General features: G+C 41.8%; 1 protein-coding gene across 1 annotated transcript in view; it reads left to right on the top strand.

The window, feature by feature from the left end:
• Positions 1–19,003, top strand: part of NYAP2 (neuronal tyrosine-phosphorylated phosphoinositide-3-kinase adaptor 2) — a 140,926-nt gene that overhangs the window by 78,947 nt on the left and 42,976 nt on the right. Inside the window, exon 3 of the mRNA XM_035888871.1 lies at positions 6,796–7,893. Coding sequence (XP_035744764.1) covers positions 6,796–7,893 — 1,098 coding nt within the window. The remainder of the gene's footprint in view (positions 1–6,795; positions 7,894–19,003) is intronic.

Raw genomic sequence — 19,003 nt, 5'->3', positions numbered from 1 at the left:
TGGCCAGCAGGTCGAGGGAGGTGATTCTGCCCCTCTACTCAGCTCTGGTGAGACCTCACCTGGAGTACTGCGTCCAGCTCTGGAGCCCTCAGCACAAGAAGGACATGGAACTGTTGGAACGGGTCCAGAGGAGGGCTACAAAAATGATCCGAGGGCTGGAGCACCTCTCCTATGAGGACAGGCTGAGAGAGTTGGGCTTGTTCAGTCTGGAGAAAAGGAGGCTACGGGGAGACCTGATTGCGGCCTTCCAGTACCTAAAGGGGGCCTATAGGAAAGATGGGGAACGTCTTTTTAGTAGGGCCAGCTGTGTTAGGACAAGGGGAAATGGTTTTAAACTAGAACAGGGTAGGTTCAGGCTAGAGGTAAGGAAGAAATTTTTTACAATGAGAGTGGTAAAACACTGGAACAGGTTGCCCAGAGAGGTAGTGGAGGCCCCATCCCTGGAAACATTCAAGGCCAGGTTGGGTGGGGCTCTGAGCAATCTGATCTAGTTAGCAGTGTCCCTGCTCACTGCAGGGGGGTTGGACTAGATGACCACTAGTGGTCCCTTCCAACCCTAAACATTCTATGATTCTATGATTCTGTGATTCTAAGTTCCCAGTAAGCATTGAGCAGTTTCTCTGTTCCCAGTCACGGTAAAAAGATTCCTTTCCTATTTAGCCTATCCATTTACCTGCGTATTTTCTCTAGGAAGTCTTACAGCACCTAATATTCCTGTTCCATGTAGCATATAGGAGGTACCTCTATACCTTTATCAGGTTTATAATATATTTAAAGCATTTAGGTTTAAATTCTAGTTTGAAAAGTCCAGTTTGTGAAGGAGGGAAAAAGATCTCAGTAACATACCAACTCCTGGAAATAGATGCTTTAATAAAATAAACTGTGGCAGAGGAAAAAATGCTTGTAACAGAAAATGGAAAGTAAATCTTTCACCTTGTCATGTTTTACCCTCTGTATCATACAGCAGGACTGGGTTATTTAACCTTTTTCTTGATAATGTCACCAAGATATTTTAGGCTAATGCTACATATCATGCAATGGCAGATGAGACTGCTGTGTGTGTCGCTGCAGTACCTAATTTCAACCCGTGCAAAAATACTTTACAAGACTAGACGGCAGATTGTCAATCATTTTTCCATGGCATTTCTCATTTTCTTGTCTGTAATATAACAACTTGTGAATGTTGTATATGCAAACCCCAACACCTAAGGACAGGTCTAGACTACATGGCAGAACCTCATCAGTTGGATAAAGACTGTGAAAATGGAAGGAGGGAAGAGGCACAGTATCCTATTTCTAGCAATTTGTTTGAAAACACAGTACTCTTAACCACTTCTCGCTATTTTTAGGTAAAAATATCAGTTAACGCTAGCCTTGAGTGACGTCCAGCACAAGAGCATCTTTTGATTACTTTGCCCATCATTAACATCTCTCCAGATAAAGGGATGGAAGAGTGGGGGTATGGCTATGAGACAGAGCACATTCTCAGTGTGACACCGTGGCACAGGAGATGTTGAAGACAGCATAGGGAACAGGGGTCTGAGGAAGGCAGAGGAGAGGGAAACATTTGTATCTCAGGTATCCATTAAGGTTGGTAGTAAGATGCACAGGGAATTGAAGACTGTGAGAAGTCTCTGCATACAGAACACACAATTTTCAAATGCAGCAAAGTCTGTAATCCTTTAGTCAGTCTAAAGTAGAGTTCAGGTCCTGGGCAACATGTTCAGAAATGATCAGGCAGTTTGTGCCTGTCTCATTAACTGTCTCTTCATTTTAATGACACCAATCTGAAGAAGATTGCTTTTACTAGGTTTGTAAATCAGATTGAGAGGTGTGGAGAGAGGGTTGAGATCAAGCTTATGTCAGTAGAATGTATATGAATGTAATATACAAGTAACAGACTAAACAGAAAGGAAATAGTGATTTAGCTGGAAGCATGGCAAGAAAAATCTGCTAGTATTGTCAAATGCATCAGGAGTAATATTTTCTGCAAAGCCTAAATTATTCTGATAGCCTACATCTCATTCCCAAAAGTCTATCCTAATACATTCAAGAAAATTAGTAGAATCGTAGAATACAAGGTTGGAAAAGGAACCTCAAAGATCATCTGGTCCAACCTTTCTTGGCAAAAGCACAGTCCAGACAAGATGGCCCAGCACCCTGTCCAGCTGAATCTTAAAAGTGTCCAATGTTGAGGAATCCACCACTCCCATGGGGACATTATTTCAATGGCTGATTGTTCTCATTGTGAAAAATTTTTCTCTTGTGCCCAATTGGAATCTCATCAGGAGTAATTTGTACCCATCACCCCCCATCTTTTCAATGTGTCTCCTTGTAAAAAGGGAGTCTCCATCTTCTCTGTAGCCACCCTTTAATACTGGAATGTGGTGATAAGGTCTTTCCTAAGCCTTCTTTTCCCAAGGCTGAACAAACCCAGTTCTCTCAGCCTTTCCTCATAGGGCAGGCTTCGCAGTCCTTTAATCATCTTTGTGGCCCTTGTCTGGACCCCCTTCAGTCTGTCCACATCTTTTTTGCATAGCAGGGACCAAAGCTGAACACAGTATTCCCAGTGTGGCCTGACAAGCTCTGAGTAGAGGTGGATAATGACTTCTTTATCTCCACTAGTGATGCCCTTGTTGATGCAATGCAGCATCCTGTTGGCTCTTTGCCACAGCAGCACATGGCTCACTCACCCCCAGGTCCCTTTTCACAGAGCTGTTTGCCAGCCAGGTAGATCCCAGCCTGTGCTTCACTCCTGGATTATGTTTTCCCAGGTGCAAGACCTTCCACTTGCCCTTGTTGAACTTCATAAGGTTCTTGTTAGCCCACTCTTCCAGCCTATCCAGGTCTCCCTGCAGGGTAGGTCTCCCTTCCTACTCAGTTTGGTATTATCAACAAACTTCATCAGTGTACTTGATCCCATCATCTAGATCAGTTATGAAGATATTAAACACCATTGGGCCCAGTATCAATCCCTGGGGGACCCCACTTGTGACAGGTTGCCAGTTTGACAAAGAGCTGTTTACCACCACCCTCTGGGTGCGGCCTGTCAGCCAGTTCCCCACCCACTGCACAGACCACTTATCTAGACTGTAACGCATCAGTTTCTCTAGGAGGAGGTGATGGGAAACCATATAGAAAGCCTTGGAGAAATTCAGGTAGACAATGTCCACCGCTTGCTCCACACCAACCGAGTAGGTTACTTTGGTGTAGAAGGCACTCAGATTCGTCAAGCACCATTTGCCCTTGGTGAATCTGTGCTGGCTTTTCCCAATCACGTGCTTCATTTGACTTGCGGTAGGCCCCAGGAGGATTTGGTCCGTAACCTTCCCGGGGACTGAAGTAAGACTGATGGACCTACAATTTCCTGGATTCTCCTTTAATCCTTTCTTGTAGATGGGGGTGACATTAGCCTTCTTCTGGGGCATCCCCCAATCTCCACAACTCCTCAAAGATTATGGAGAGTGGCCTTGCAATTATGTCAGCCATCTTTCTTAATACCCTTGGGTAGATAATGTCAGGGCCCATTGATTTGTAGGGGACAACCTCCTGTAATAGCTCACATACCAACTTGTCCTTCACTGACAGTGGATCTCCATTTGCATCAATCTGGATTTTTGTTCCCAAGGCCTGGGGCCCAACCGTGCTGGTAAAGACAGAGGTGAAGAAAGTGTTGAGAACATCTGCCTTTTCAGCGTTGTTGGTGACTAATTCACCTCTCCTATTTAACAGGGGGACAATATTTTCCTTCTGTTTCTGTTTGTTGTTTACGTACCTGAAGAATCCTTTCTTGTAGTTTTTGGCCAATCTCTGGCCAATTTCAATTCAAGCTGAGCTTTCGCTTTTAGAACTGCACCTCTGCACGCCCTGGCAATGCCCTTGTAGTTCTCAGTGGGTATTTGTTTGCTTTTCCATCTCTGGTATGCTTCTCTTTTGGTCGCAGTTAAGCCAAGGGGGTCTCTTGCTCTGCCTACTTACCTTACCTTTTAAGGTGACAAACTGTTTTTCTGCTTTTAGGAGAGCGTCCTTGAAGAACTCCCAGCACTCGCTAGCTCCTTTATCCTCCATGGAAGCTTCCCATGGAATCCCTCCCAACTGAGCTCTGAGCGAGCTGAAGTTTGCTCTTCTAAAATCTAAAACGTTTGTCTTAGCACTAACCTTCAGCATGCTCAGCAGGATTCCAAACTCCACACTACTGTGATCACTGCAGCCAAGGCTATGCTAACCAAGATTATTACAAAGAAGGTTTTCTTGGTTTGTGAGTAGCAAGTCCAGTAGTGCCTCATTCCTGGTTGGCACATCTAACATTTGTATGAGGAAGTGGTCCTCTATGCAGTCCAGGGACTTGATGGATGATATGCGAGCTGCTGTATTGTTCTTCCAACAAATGTCTGGGTAGCTGAAGTCACCCATAAGAACCAGGTTCTGTTGGCCCGAAGCTTGCTTAAGCAACCCAAATACTGCTTCGTTTGCCTTATTGTTTTGGTTTGGAGGTGCCACCACGTTTCAGTTGTTCCCATGATACCATAACTCTCTGGGCATGGAGCTCCAGTTCCTCCTGTTTATTCCCCAGGCTGCGTGCATTGGTATACACACACTTGAGTTGTTGGTCTTCTGGTTCTCATATTGGGAGTCAGCTAAGGAACACGGCGCTGCTCTGGTTGGCCTGGCTTATTCCGCAGTTGGTTGCAATGGTGTGAGCATTGCCACTTTGGACCCCATCCCCTGAGTCCTTCAGTTTAAAGCCCACTTCACCAAGTTGGCCAGCCTGCTGCCAAAGAGTCCCTTGCCTCTTCTAGGTGTGTGGATCCCATCCCTCTTGAACAGGCTATAGCCATCAAAAAATGTCCTGTTGTCATAAAAGCCAAAACCCTCATGACAGAACCAGCCATGAAGCCAGAAGTTGATTTGCATTATATGTCTATTTCTGGCTGCATCAAAAATTAATTTGGGTTGGGTTAAATAAAAAGACAAATTTAAAGTGCATTAGGGTATATCCACATAGTGAAAAACTAACAAGCTACCAAATACTCTTATCTGTGGTAGCTCCTGCATGTCCCTAGCCTGCTGCAAAGTGGAAATTTAATTAATTAGCTGGAAGCGTCATGAAAGGATATCATTTTTTGAGGTTGGTTTGGTTTGGTTTTTTTTAATTCTGGCAAGATATCTTTTTCTTTTTGCTTTGTTGTACCTTACTTATACATTAAGCTTAAACAAAGCTGTGAATGAAGAGTGGTCTCATTACTTCATGTATGTGCACACACATACGTTCACAGCTCCTTATTCCTAAACAAAACTGGAATCTTGTTCAACATCTGCCTTTATTGCTATGCCTTGTAAGAGCTGAAGAGAGGTTATTTAGCAGATCAAAGCAGAAGTGTGACAAAGTGATAACGCTATGTTTGAATCCTCCTCTGATACTGACCAAATCATGTTAGTAAGGTGCTGTAATGCTGGCATCTTCACAGACTGTCAAAACACTGGCTTTTAGCTGGCAGAGGAGCGCTTGCTGCTGGCCTTAGTAATATGTTTGAGGCTGTTTCTAAAAGAGGGATTTTAACTCCATGAGCACTGCCTGCTTGGTTTAGCGTTAGAAATTTGCTGGCTCCTTTCTGATGGATCAGCAGAAGGTGTCTGGAAATTTCTCTGAGCGCTGAGTTTGCAGCGGCAGATCTGTAGCAGTGAACTGCAAGGAGCAACAAAGTTTGATGAGACAGGAAAGCTGCCATTCTAAACTGGCCTGTAGTTTAGGATTTTTTTTAATTGGGGAACTTACCAATGGGGTATCAAGGCTTTCAATGCAAGAATTGTTTACCCTATGGGAATATAAATTACATTGAGTGTATGTGGTAAATTTTGTTTCTGAATAAGTTTGTTGAGTCCACTTAGGATAAAACCTGACTTCATCCAAACATTTAATGAGGCTTTTTATTAACCCCAACATTTAATGAGATGTTTTATTAACTATTTATGCAAACTGAACAAAATGTAATTTCCGTGAGTTTGTTTATTGGTTAATTCATAAAGGATAATTTCTAAGAAACCTGTGACTTCTCATTTCAAATTAATTTCATCACAATGTTTTGATTTATAATTTCAAAGACAAAATGGTAACCTGTTTGGGAAGGATCTGAATCTGTGAGATCCTTTGTTCCCCCTTGACTTCACTGTAGTCTCGTTAATTCATAGGATAGTGTTCAGATAAATGATTAGGATTATCCCCACAGCAAATTTTACAGTATTTGTATATGACTGTTTTCTTTCTCAGTCAGTGCTGCGAGAATTGTTGTGCTTTATGCAAGAAGTTACTATAAATAAAAAGGTCTTGATTCATCATTGTGTTACTGCCGAGTTACGTCACTGTCATTCCAGTATGAATGTCCAGGATCTTAACTGTTGTCTTGCAGTGATAAGGAGTTCATTTGGATACTTAGTTTTATGTCTTTGGCAACTCTTTGGGTCTTTAAAATCCCACAGCGATATTTGAAAAGCATAATATTTAAAAATGGAAAGTCTCCTGTCCAAAGAGTTTGGGAGAGAACAGATGTCTCGGAGGAAGGGAAGTGCTCACTAGCTACTTAATACTGGAGTGTCAGAGCATTCTGGGGGAAGATTAGGAGTGCTTTGAACAGACTGTTATTTTTATAGTGTTCTACTGATGTAATACCAGAGAAAACCATCAATGGGCTAGTCCCAGAAAATCTACTCCAGAATTATGACACCATAACAGAGATCCTATGGTTGACAAAGTGTGTTACATACTTCTGATGAATTTATATTTTGTTCCATTTTCAGTGTCAGCCAAACCAAGACCTCACAGTGATGAATACACAAAGAAGATTCCACCTCCTAAACCGAAACGAAATCCAAACACTCAGCTAAGCACATCTTTTGATGAAACGTATATCAAAAAGCATGGCCCTATGAAGACAACACTCACTAGGGATGCCTCTCTATCGCAGGTCAGCAGTCCTGCCCCAGACACAGAGGAAGAAGAGCCTGTTTATATTGAAATGGTTGGGAATATTCTCAGAGACTTCAAAAAAGATGAGGATGACCAAAGCGAAGCAGTCTATGAGGAGATGAAATACCCTATATTTGATGATGTAGGCCAAGATTCAAAATGTCAATGTGAATATGACCATCACACTTGTTCTTCTCAGTGTGCTACTCCCACAGTGCCTGACCTAGATTTCACCAAGTCTTCAGTGCCATCTACTCCCAAGGGCTTGCTTTGTGATATACCCCCACCATTTCCAAATCTGCTTTCTCACAGACCTCCACTGCTGGTGTTCCCACCAGCACCAGTGCAGTGTTCCCCGAATTCTGACGAGTCTCCTCTAACTCCACTAGAGGTCACAAAGCTTCCCGTTTTAGAAAACGTGTCTTACATCAAACAACAAGCTGGAGCTTCTCCATCTTCACTGCCACCTCATACACCAGGCCATCAAAAACTGGAGAAGGACCAGACAGTATCTCATGGAACTAGCACCCCTGGGCACACCTCCTCACCTCCTCATCCTTCTACCTTATACAGAACACAGTCTCCACATGGTTATCCTAAAAGTCACTCTGCCTCACCTTCTCCTGTCAGTATGGGTAGGTCTCTTACCCCCTTAAGCCTCAAAAGACCTCCACCTTACGACTCTGTACATTCAGGAAGTCTCTCAAGAAGCTCTCCATCAGTGCCTCATTCTACAGCCAGAAACACATTGCAAGAAGGAGGAAAGATGGTAAACGCCTCGGTCAGTACCTACGGGTCATCATCTCAGAGTGGTTCCCGTTCTCGGACACCCACCAGTCCTCTCGAGGAACTAACCAGCCTCTTTACCTCAGGACGAAGTCTCCTGAGGAAGTCCTCCAGTGGCAGAAGATCCAAGGAACCTGCAGAAAGTAAGTTCTTGATGTAATTTTTCCTCGTTCTTCCTCGTATAATATCATCTTTCACTATATTTTACTAAATCAAACACTTGTAAAAATCAAATACCTCAGATGTCTGAATTCCTTGTATAAATTTATTTTAATGGAAAGAAAAGTGGTTATTGTTAAAATTGCCTTAATATTGATATTGTTATATTTTTAAGATTTTTAAGCATGCATACTGCACTACAGAAGTACGATTTGTGGCTTGGTCTTGCAAAAGGAGTCAGTTTTCATTAACTTATTTACAGTCATAAAGGTCTCATGTGAGTTAGGATCTTCCCACCATGTCACATTCTTCCTTTCTTGGTGGATGGTAAGACACAGTGATTGTCCAAGCAGCTTGTAGCAAAATAACCAAACAGTAGTTGTTTTTTGGCGAAGATCCATTGATCGCCCTTAACTTGGCCAGTGATCATGGCATGTATGATGGCAACCAGAGGTACCAGCTTAAACCATTCCTCTCCTTCCCACTGCCTCCTTCCGTACTGTGCCACAGAGTGTCTATCAGCTGTGCTAGTGTGACTGGTGGGGAGGCCGTACTGTGAATCCATCTGAAAACCAACGTGACCTATAACGCATTACACACACACAGAGAAGAGCACGGGAGGAAGTTGTGCAGGAAAACCTTAAGCCAATATTGACTTTTCATGTGCTGTGTCATAAAATCATGCATTTACGTTTACGCAACGAACACCTGTTTCTGAGCTAGTGAAATATGGAAACTCCTAATGAAATCAGCAGGAGTCACAGGTGTGAGCGAAAGCAGAACCTGGCACCAGTATTTCTCTTGCAAAAACGTTCCCGTTCGGTGATGCCAAAGACAATGTCTTGCAGCGGAAGGTAGCCATAACACCTCTTGTCAGAGTGCAAAGTGGGCTCAGTATGCTTTCTCCTCTTATCTTTGTGTAAGTGCGATGTTATACCTATTTGGCAGCTGTAACATATTAATACAGTGTGATAAACTACGCTGGTTTATACCTGATAAAGGAAGGTGTTCTGGTTTCCAGGATACCATATCGCTACAGAAGAGAAGTGAAGTCTGCTCTGCCTTTCTGGTTGTGTTTGTGCCACTCTGTTACGTTACTCATCACAGTGTGGCCGCATCACTTTGGGGCACGCTCACAAGAACACCCCCTCTGGGTTCTCATGGGCAGGGGTTGCCTGCCTCGCACCTCTGCAGCTGAGTGCATACATGCAAACGTGTAAGTATGGAGAAGCTCGGTGACAGTGGTTTGGGTTGGCATACAAAGCATTCCTCCTGGTTCATGGACACCGCTGCCCCAGCCTCAGCAGTTTTATTCTTATTTATCTGCGCAAATCAGGAATAATGACTCTGAAATCAGAAAGTGGGGGCAAGAATTGAGTTAGCAGAATACTGAGAATATGAGTTGGTGCAGCAGTTTGCTTAATTTGGCTTTAATATTTCTGTGGCCTGTAATCATAAATACTGTTTTATGAAAGTGTTAGTACTGTGATTCAGTAAGGTTTCAATAAGTGATTACAGTAATAAAAATACAATACTGCTGGATTTGTGTGCTGGATGGAAGCAAGTTTGTACCTAAAAGGCAAGATGATTCGTATAATTGGGAACAATTATGAGAGATGTGATGTGACATTTATAAATAATTGCAGTGAAGTGGTAGGGAGATTTTGGGAAAGTGCAGGCAATATTGAACATCATTAAACATGTTTCTTATTCGTAAGTGAGCAGAAATCCCCTGTAAACCCCATGCTACACCAGATCTATGTGGTGAGCTTCATAAGTTGAACAGCTTTATGGTCGCTGATATAGGCAGAAGTACCAGGTTTGGAACCTATAGAAATTCCTGCAGCGAATGTGGCAAGTCCTGGGAAATTTCAGCAAATTTCAGTTGCTGTCTCATACCTACCTCCGGAAAGATATTCTCTATATTCCACTTGACTGAAATTGAATGCAGACCTTTCAAGGGACTTTTCACTGATAAATTTAAAATAAATCTTGCCCTGCAGATCTGTACGAAGAAGAGCTTTCTTCTTAGCCTCTCAAGGAGCAGTCTTCTTGCTCTTTAGGAAGTAGAACTGTGCTCCTTATTGGTCACAAATGGTAAGACAAGAGAGATATGAAATAGAAACTGTGTTCATTTACTTTAAGGACAAAGCATTCATGTTATAAATAGACACCAGTGTTGAAAAGACTCTGGAGTGCAGCTGTGTTGAGTAAATGAACAGACTGCCCATCTAATCCAATTGTAATTTGTCTGGTATTTACAGTATGACTTAATCCTGTGGGATTACTGCACTGAACAAGAACCAGGTTTGTGCTCAGATATTACAGAGGTAGAAGACACTCTAAGATTTATAGAAAACACATACAGGTCTAGCATTTTATGTCTTGCAATTCTACGTTAAAATGATCCACCATATAAATTGTGGGATTTTAATGTAGAATCTGACCAGACTGTCACATTTACATGCTGTGATTATACATAGTGATAGATAGCGTAGACTGGACAATCTGTTAAAATCTTGCTCCTGCAAATCACATTGGAAGCCCAAGGCACTCCATACAATCTGGATTATTTTTTTTTTTAAGCTATGGGAGAGCAAACGCTGGACTAACTGGGACTGCCACGGTTTTATAGTTTTCAGTTCAGTGTAATTTGCTGTCAGCATACAGAAAGATTTCCAGAATCTAGAGGATAATAAACATACACAAAAAAAGAATTTATATGGCTTCTATGAAATCATGCTAGGAAACTAAGAGTATTTGCTTCTACGATATAAAATTATTCTGAGCACATCTCAAGCAACTTTCTCACTGAATCCTCCAACACTCAGCCCTCTGTGACTTGTCTGAAGCTCTCACTGCCATATGCTAGTCAAAAAAAAAAATAGCACAATACTAAATTTTATATTCATCTGAGTGTATTTGGAAAATATTGCAGCAGTTACAGAGAAAATTCTTTCTCATCTTTATTGTTATTGCTACAACTGACTTTGTGGAAATTTGGCATCTGAATCCAAACTCAAGATGTATTTGCTGGCTTTTCATTTGTGGCGGTTTTGAGTGGGTTTCTTTTTGAGGAGGGGGCCTGCTCAAACTTTATTTCCAGTCAACATCTTTAATATACAAGCAAAGCTGCCCTTTTAGCCTTTCTGTATTATTTTCTTTACTCTTCTGCCATTTTTGCTTTTTTATCCCCCTCCGTTTTATTCCTGTAGAGTTCATTGGAATTGCACTGGTGGAAAATCAGGATAAATCAGTGACACTGAGGAGACTGTCACCTCAGGGCCGCGTTTTCTGAGGATACAAGCTTCCATTGGAGCCCCAGACTTGTTGCTGAATGCACTCAGCATCCACCGGCTGCAGCTGTGGTCTGCGTATCTGGATTTTATAAACAGCTCACTTATTGTGCTGTGTTCTTCTAAAAGTCCTCCTGTGTGCTGTTAGCATCTTAAATATGCATTACAGCACAATTATGAAGGTGGGGAGAAAAGAACAAAGAAAAATAAATTGTAAGGCCAAATCAGAAATGAAAAAGTTGTTGGGAGATGATCACAAAGGCAGGCATAAAGATGGAGAGAACCCCTATGGAAAACTGAAGAAAAATGTAGAGCATGAACAATATGAAAGAGCAGAGAAGATAGATATTATTAATTGTCATTGCCTGTTCTTTAACCCTTCCTGCTTTTGTGTGGGATAACATGGTAGTATGCACTAACAGTTGGCAGTCCGTGGTGAAATACGATGTCAGTCCTCAGAGGTTAGAGGGAAACTCTTTAAAGGGTACAGACACTGCCTAGTGTCCTTGGGCTGCTGCAGTGTGTCCTTTGCTAATACAGTTGGAAGGTGTTTAAGTACGACCATTCAATCCAGCTGTATTGAATGACACATTCCCTTTGCTTTTAGCATATGCACCGAGTGTCTGTGTTACCCATGTCCTTCAGTAAAGAGGGAATTATGGAGGGAGAGAGGGAGGGAATGCTCTTCAGATTTCTGGAGCTGTATTTGCTGCCTTTTCTGCACCATAGAAACATGCTGTACTCTGTGAAAATCTAGAACTGAAGTCATGTGCCTATAGGCATGCCCATATCCTAAAAAGCAGAACAGAGAAGCTGGTGGCATGCATCTGACCTGCACTCGCTTCAAGGCAGTACGTTTTTTCTGGGTGAAATGCTCCTGGAAACCCTTGCCAGGACCAGCCCTTTCTGTTTGTGTATTGGTTGTTTCCATTTGTTAAGGCTGCAGTTTCCTCATAATTTCCTGGGAACTTCACGCCTCTTTTGAGCAAGTATTGCGAATATTCATCCTAATGAACTGCACAACATAATAGTTACCTCTGCTGCGTGCCCTGACTCTGTGCACGAGTTGTGAGATCAAGACACGCGATGCACAGCAGCTCATTGCTCTTCTCCTTAGCTGCTCTGCAGGGCTTCAGAGCTGCCTTGGCTTTCGCCTACGGGGAGTTTTGCTCTTCAGCTTCTAGTCACATATAGGGAGGAAATCTGTGAAAGTGCTACTTTGAAAATTCAGCTAAAGTGATTGAAAAGTGGGATAATTATTAACATTTCCTGTTCCTGGCTGGTACCCACTGCATTAGGAATCTAAAACATTTTATTGTAAGCTGTCAAATAGTGTGGGGAGGGGAGGGGTGCAGAGGTGGCTCAACTTGTCAAAAAGGAGTTCATGCTGATTTCAGGCGGCAGAGACCCTTCCATGAAGAAATTGTGGAGAAAGAGTGGAAATTTTTACACACACACACTTCTTTTTTTTTTTTTTTTTTTTTTTAATGCTGGGGCTTTCTAAGGAGCTAGAAAGCAGCTTTGGGTTCCCTGCCAGATTGAATAGTATGCTGGAAAAGAGATTTTGGGAAATGAGTCAAGTGAAAATTCACCCCATGGTGGGTCTGTTCTGTTGTTTAACCTCCACCTCCATGCATTAAACGCGGGATGAGGGATGTAGAGAGACAGGACAGGATTTCAGCATGTGTATTTCTAATGCAGTCAGGATGAAAAATGTTGGCCTAAGGAGGGTTGACTTTGGTACGTGCATACCTGCTCATGTGAATACCTGCTCAGCCTCTGGTACCTTGAAGAGGAAGAGCTTGTCTGCAAGACTAGGCTGGCCATAAAAAGTATTATAGCTCCTCCACTACATACCATTGCTCAGTTACTGCATAGCTGAGAGTCAGTATCAGGGACTAAAATTTGGAAGCCTACATCATTTCTAGCTTCTAGGTTAATATATTTTCTGTAGTTTTACATAAAGGGATGTTAGCCTAATTCTCCAGCCCTTTTCTGCATTGTAGCAATTAATTGCATGCAGAATGATTGCTGTGTTCAGTCCAATGAGATAGCTACAGCTTCATGGAAATAATACTGCGCAACTGAAGTTACTCCTGAACCTTTGAGCCGGAGGTGTATTGGCCTCTCTGTCACAGGTGAAGCAGCTGTTTCACTAGAAGTTAGCTTTTCTAGTCTGATGACCTATGATATGTATGAGACTAGACGAGGTGATCACAGCAGTCATGTCTTGTTTGACAGTCCTGAAAACAGATCTGAAAGAAAAGACTTAGAGGAGGGAGCAGGGGGAAGTGCCAGAGGAAAAGGAATAGAGGGTAAGAGAACACCAGCTTTGAAGAGAATGACACTCGTTCACCACTGGAAGCGTATGGTCTTATCACAGTTAATTGCATTTAGTTAAAGCCTGAAGAAGGCTCTGTCCTTGCCCGTCAATTACTATCTACCAAGATAGAAGCAAGCTAAGGAGTTGCAGCAGCAGAAGTACTTTCTGCAAGTGCTCACTTTTGAGTGTATAATTCAGGGCGAGAGCTGTGTAAGCCCACACGCACAAAGGTCCTGAGCTGTCTGGTCTGTTGGTGTCAGTTAGGTCTCTCAAACTCTGCCCTTCATTAAGGGATGTGCCTGTTGGCATGAGTGTGCGATGTTGTGTGACAGAACTGAAAACGACTGAAATGTAAACATGGGGGTGACCAGATGTGGTCAGCATCCTTCAGGAACCAAGGGTTTTTGGAGAAAATAAGATTTATTTTGCAGTCAAGTGGTCTGGAGTGCTGCTTCAGCCTTACCTGTTCCTGTCCTTCACCAATAATCCTTAGATCCCCTACTGAAAAGAGGTGGGCACTGAACTAAGTGTTTTGATCCAGATCAACTAGCCGAGCCAGCTGGAGCCTCTGACTTGTTGAAGCTGATGTGTTCCCCAATTAAAAATCACAGGAAATCATTGGAAAGAAAAATCATAACATGACAGTAAGGTCATTCAGTGAAGCACGCACAAGGCAGGAAACCCACATTTCACCTAGGTTCACTCTTAAGTGGGCAAGAGTGAGCTGAGAAGCAAAGGTACAAAGGAGGAGTGTGTGAAAGGATGCATGGCATCTCAGTGGCAGCCCAGTGGCGCTAATCCCCTGCCGCAGCTACGTCATCGCTGCCCCATTTTGTATTGCATGCCAGTAATTCAGTTCTTTGTCGGCACCAAGGATAATGCCATGTTTGAGAACTTGTTTCGAATGGATAAATCATTTGGTACCCGTTCCTTGACTGAAATGCACGCTATGTCGTTTGGTCTCTTGCCGGTTTCACGCCAAAGTGAGTGTGTCTATTTTAAGGGCATTTAGTCATTCAAGTCACTAATGGGTGGGATGTCCCCTCCATTTTTAAGATGAAGCAATGTCTTTCTTACATGCAGTTATTAAAATAGAAAACACACGTTTTGAGGTTATATGCAATGGTTTTGCTAATTGGTACCATGACATTGTCTCCTCTTCTAATTCAGCAATTTAGGCTCATCAGAAAATCACGTCCTCCTGGGATTGTGATGGTATACAGAAGCATTGAAGAAGACATAATTTCATAAATAATTGCTCAGGTTTTTCTGGAAACAGCTGCTGTTTCTGATTGATGTATATGGGTTATTTATTTATCCTTCTGCTTATATTACTTGACTGACAGAATTTCTGGTTAGCAATTTAATCAACATTTCTTTTTATGAAGAAGAAATAAAGTTGTAGGGGGTAAAAACCATTGAGATAAAGCTATTCTCTTTTTGTTAGATTTCAAGTAAAAGATGGTTTTAGGTAAAGGACTAAAAAAGATGGTTTCTCTTTAAGTTTAATGTACAGGAAGATGTGAGTTGACTGAAAGTTGTTAAAAATAAAGGGAAAAAAATGCCTTAAATTCAGTTACTGGCACCTATTTCCCTGTGTGGTGAATAAGCAAAGTAACACGTGCTGCACTTAAGGACATGGATAATGATAATAAGTTCTGAATTTTAAGTGCCATTTATTTTTTTTTCTTTTTTTTTTTTTTTTTTTCTCCCTGAACAGAGAGCTTTCAAAGCCAGAGAAATATCTTGACCTTTAGGCCAAATCCTCAGCACTTATAAATCACTACTTATTTGAAATCAGGAGAGCTACTCCCAATTTACACCATCTGTGTCTCTGGCTTCAAGAAAATAAATGTGTCCTTTGTGACCAGAACAGCTTGTATTCAAAACGGTGTAGTCATGCGGCGGGATGGTGAATCGGAGAGTTTATTGTCTTTTTGTTTCAAACAGGACCACACAATTTATGACCAATTTATGGGTGCTCAGTAATAATTGTAAGAAATGCTTAATCTGATTATGTTTTCCATAAGCATATATTACTTTCAGCGAACCTGCTCCATACAGTTTCTTAAAATTTCTCAGTGGTTTTTAGGGCAGGTGGTATCAGTGTAGGGTATCAGGGTCCTCCTGTTATGGAATAGCTAAGGAAAAAAACCAAAAAGAGGATAGGAATCGAAGTGATTGGATTTGAAGGAACGGTGCAGTTGCATTTACGTAGCCTCTGCTCAGGAAGTCAGTGCAGCCGCCTGGAATGAAGTGGGCCCAGCCAGCAGTGCCAGAGGTTTGACAGGACGTGCCTGAGGGCTCTGGCACCTGGGGTGGGTGGCCATCCCAACCCCGCGCTCTCATCGGTGTCCTCCCCCCGGGGCTTCTGGATTTGATAGGGAGCCACGCTGTATTTCTGTCTGCTAGAACAGTCAATGGTTGTATTGAACGTAGACATGTTTAAACTTTAGACCCTACAGAGCTGTTAGGGGATTGTCTGGTTATCTCTAACCTGGTGTCGGTTGGAGATAATTTATTTGAAAATAATATGGAGCCTCTTCCTGGAGGAAATGTCTGGTCTCAGCTTTCGTAGAGTATCTTACTAAAACCGTATCATGTGTTGCAGCAATTGGAGACTTAGCAGTTTTAAGCGGGAATTGCAGTTCAGATGTGAAAACGATACCTGTGCATCTTAGCTTTACGAAGGGAAGGGAAGAAAACAAGTTCATGAGAGCGTAGATCAAACCAGTGGGCGGGTACTGTAGTGCATCTCTCGGTGGGTTGGCTGGGCTGGCTGGCTGAAGCGATGACTTTCAGGGTGGGACCAGCTGGTGCGCCTGCCCCTGGCTTTGGCAGTATCGGGCTCCTCTTTCAAGGCAGCTACTAGATACTTCAGAATTTGCCTTTGTAACTGAGCTCTGGACCCTGAATTGCATTTTTTTCTAAGTTAAGAGTCAGATTTTCTTGGCTAATATTAGGATTCAAGTGCATTTTTGTTTGTTAAATCCTAAACGTAAAACTATAGACCTTTAGCAGGAAGGCTTCCATTTATTGTGTTCATTTTTAAGCAGCACAATGTTCATACAGCACTTCAAGCCAGATTTGACCTGTTGCACAGGTAGGTATACAGAGATAGCACTTAAGTCTGTTTGCTTAAACTCAATCACAAAGAAGGAAATCACAGTTTTGTTTAAGATAAATAATCAAAGTCCCCCAGACCACAGCACCAAGCCAAGGACTGTGAGCTTTAGGAAAGTGAAATACTGTGCAAGCTTCAAAGAAAGCAGAACAAAACAGTTTCCCCAAAATTTATTGTGAGCAAAAAACCTGTTTTTTTTTTTTTCCCAGAAACTGGAATATCTACATCATAGCCAGAGGAGCTGCTCAAGGTTGTTAAATGAAAGTCTTTTGCATGCCAGCTTATGTCTGAAACCTGGCTTCATGATCTCTTGAGCTGCTGTCGTTGCATCTTTACAAGAGATGGAGTTTAATTAAATGCCTTATCTGTACTTACAGTGACACAGCTCTAGCTGTAGAAGCTTCATGATCTTAAGAGAAGATGGTGGGAACTTTGGGGGAATAAAGGAAAGAACAAGGTTCCCTCTCTCAGTTCTGAAATCCTCCGATACTTCTGACTACTATTTCTCCTTAATATTTCTTAAAATGCCTTTACCTTACTAATCTGTGTAACAAAGACTGACAATTTCCTGGGCTAAGTGGTTTATATATCCATTTTTAGAAAACATACTTTTTGTGGCATGTCTGATTTGATTACTGGCAGAGTGAGCTCAATTCTTAAACCTAGTCATTAAAGGCCCAATCCAAAGGTCCTTGATTATCCCATTATAAATTATGGCAAGGGGGGTCCACTCCTTGTCTCAGGCTGCTGTTCCTTCCCAAACCACTCTGCAAAACAAGGCAAGGTATCCAGAATGTAGCAGTGAATAATACAAAGCCTGAGAAAAAATAGTGGATGACCACATGTTATGCTACACATTTTTGTCAGTGTATTATCTAATCTCCCCATAGTATTCTGATAAGAAGTTTTAGACTCTTAACTGAGAAAAGATGGGTATACTTCTCCTTAAGTTTTTCTCTGGATCTTCCAGGAGTCTATCAGTAGCAAGAGAAATCAGTTAGAAATAGCTTTATTTGGGTTATAAATGTAACATTGATTCAAATATTGAACCATGAAACTGTAGGGGTGTACAAACATGCTAGGTATAGATAAGGTGAGAAGTACGGGAACATTGAGGAAATAATTGTCAGGATAATAGCGCATATTAAAAAATTAGGTTCATTTACATTCAATTTGATGTGAAGGTTCAGGTTACTTTTACTCCTCTGAACAGAATTATCCATCCCTAATAATTATTTTTTTGTTAAAACAGTAACATGCAATTAGCACTTTATCTGGCATTTAAGAATGAGTAAGGAGAACTATTGTTCTTGTAACTACTCATCTGAAAAAGAGAAGCTGCATGTTTAATTTTGCTGGAAATGGAAATGTCTTTATTTTTGTGTGTGACTTAAATTCCTAACTCAAAAAGTACCTTCTTCCAGGAAATCTATAGCTATGTTACTGTTCGGGCAATGTTTGTGTCATTTATATTTAATTTATATGTGCTCTGACAAATACAGAGACACTTGTGCCAGCCACACTAGCTGCTCTGCACCCTTGTGAAAGCAGTAATAGTAATGACTTACAAGCACAGGCATCAACCGGAGCTGTATAAGGCCATCCACAATTTTACTTATTTCCTCAGGATCTGAAGTCTGTGCTGTCATGGCTTAACAGTTGCTTGGCTAGCAAGAGTAAAACCAGGCCACAAAATGAAACCCCTAATTAGAAAGTGGGGAGGGCTTAAAATTATTGACTCTCTTAAAAGGCATAGAAAGACAGAATGACATACGGGTTTCATTCTGCAATCGGGAGAAACCTTGAGCATTAACTTGCAGAGCAAATAGTGCCTGGGACCCTGACCCAGCTAGGCTTGGCACAGAGGCTGCAAAGAAAAGCCCATATGCTTGTGCCTGGCTTTGTAAAACTGAGAGCAAAATTCAGGTAGGGCCAATGTTAAGACAACGTCAGGATTCCCTTTTACTGGTAATGTATTGTGGTAGAAGGAGAGCTGTGCAAATGGGACACTTATTCTAATAATGAAAGGGAAATTTTCTCATTCATTAACGGAGTCAGTAAAGAGAAAAGCATTAATAAAAATGTTTTTCATAAAGGTAGTTAAAATACGGACAAAATGGCCGGGAAATAATTTATTTTCACTCCAACTTTCTAATGGATTTTTTTTCATGAGAAAATATGAGACTGAGGGTTTCTGTCCCCAGTTTTCACAACCAGTGTCCATCACTATCTCTGCATTTTTCTGACTAACAACAGGTTCTCACTTACTATTGAATCTGGATGAAGGCATACACTTTAGAAGAAACAAAAGTGGCCAAGCAATGGAAAAAAAACCTGCATTCAAACTGCTG

The sequence above is a fragment of the Egretta garzetta genome, unplaced genomic scaffold, assembly GCF_000687185.1.
Source record: "Egretta garzetta isolate BGI_Z169 unplaced genomic scaffold, ASM68718v1 scaffold161, whole genome shotgun sequence".
Taxonomy (NCBI): domain Eukaryota; kingdom Metazoa; phylum Chordata; class Aves; order Pelecaniformes; family Ardeidae; genus Egretta; species Egretta garzetta.
The sequence above is the reverse complement of the archived record's forward strand: the minus strand, read 5'-3'. Positions and strand labels throughout refer to the sequence as shown.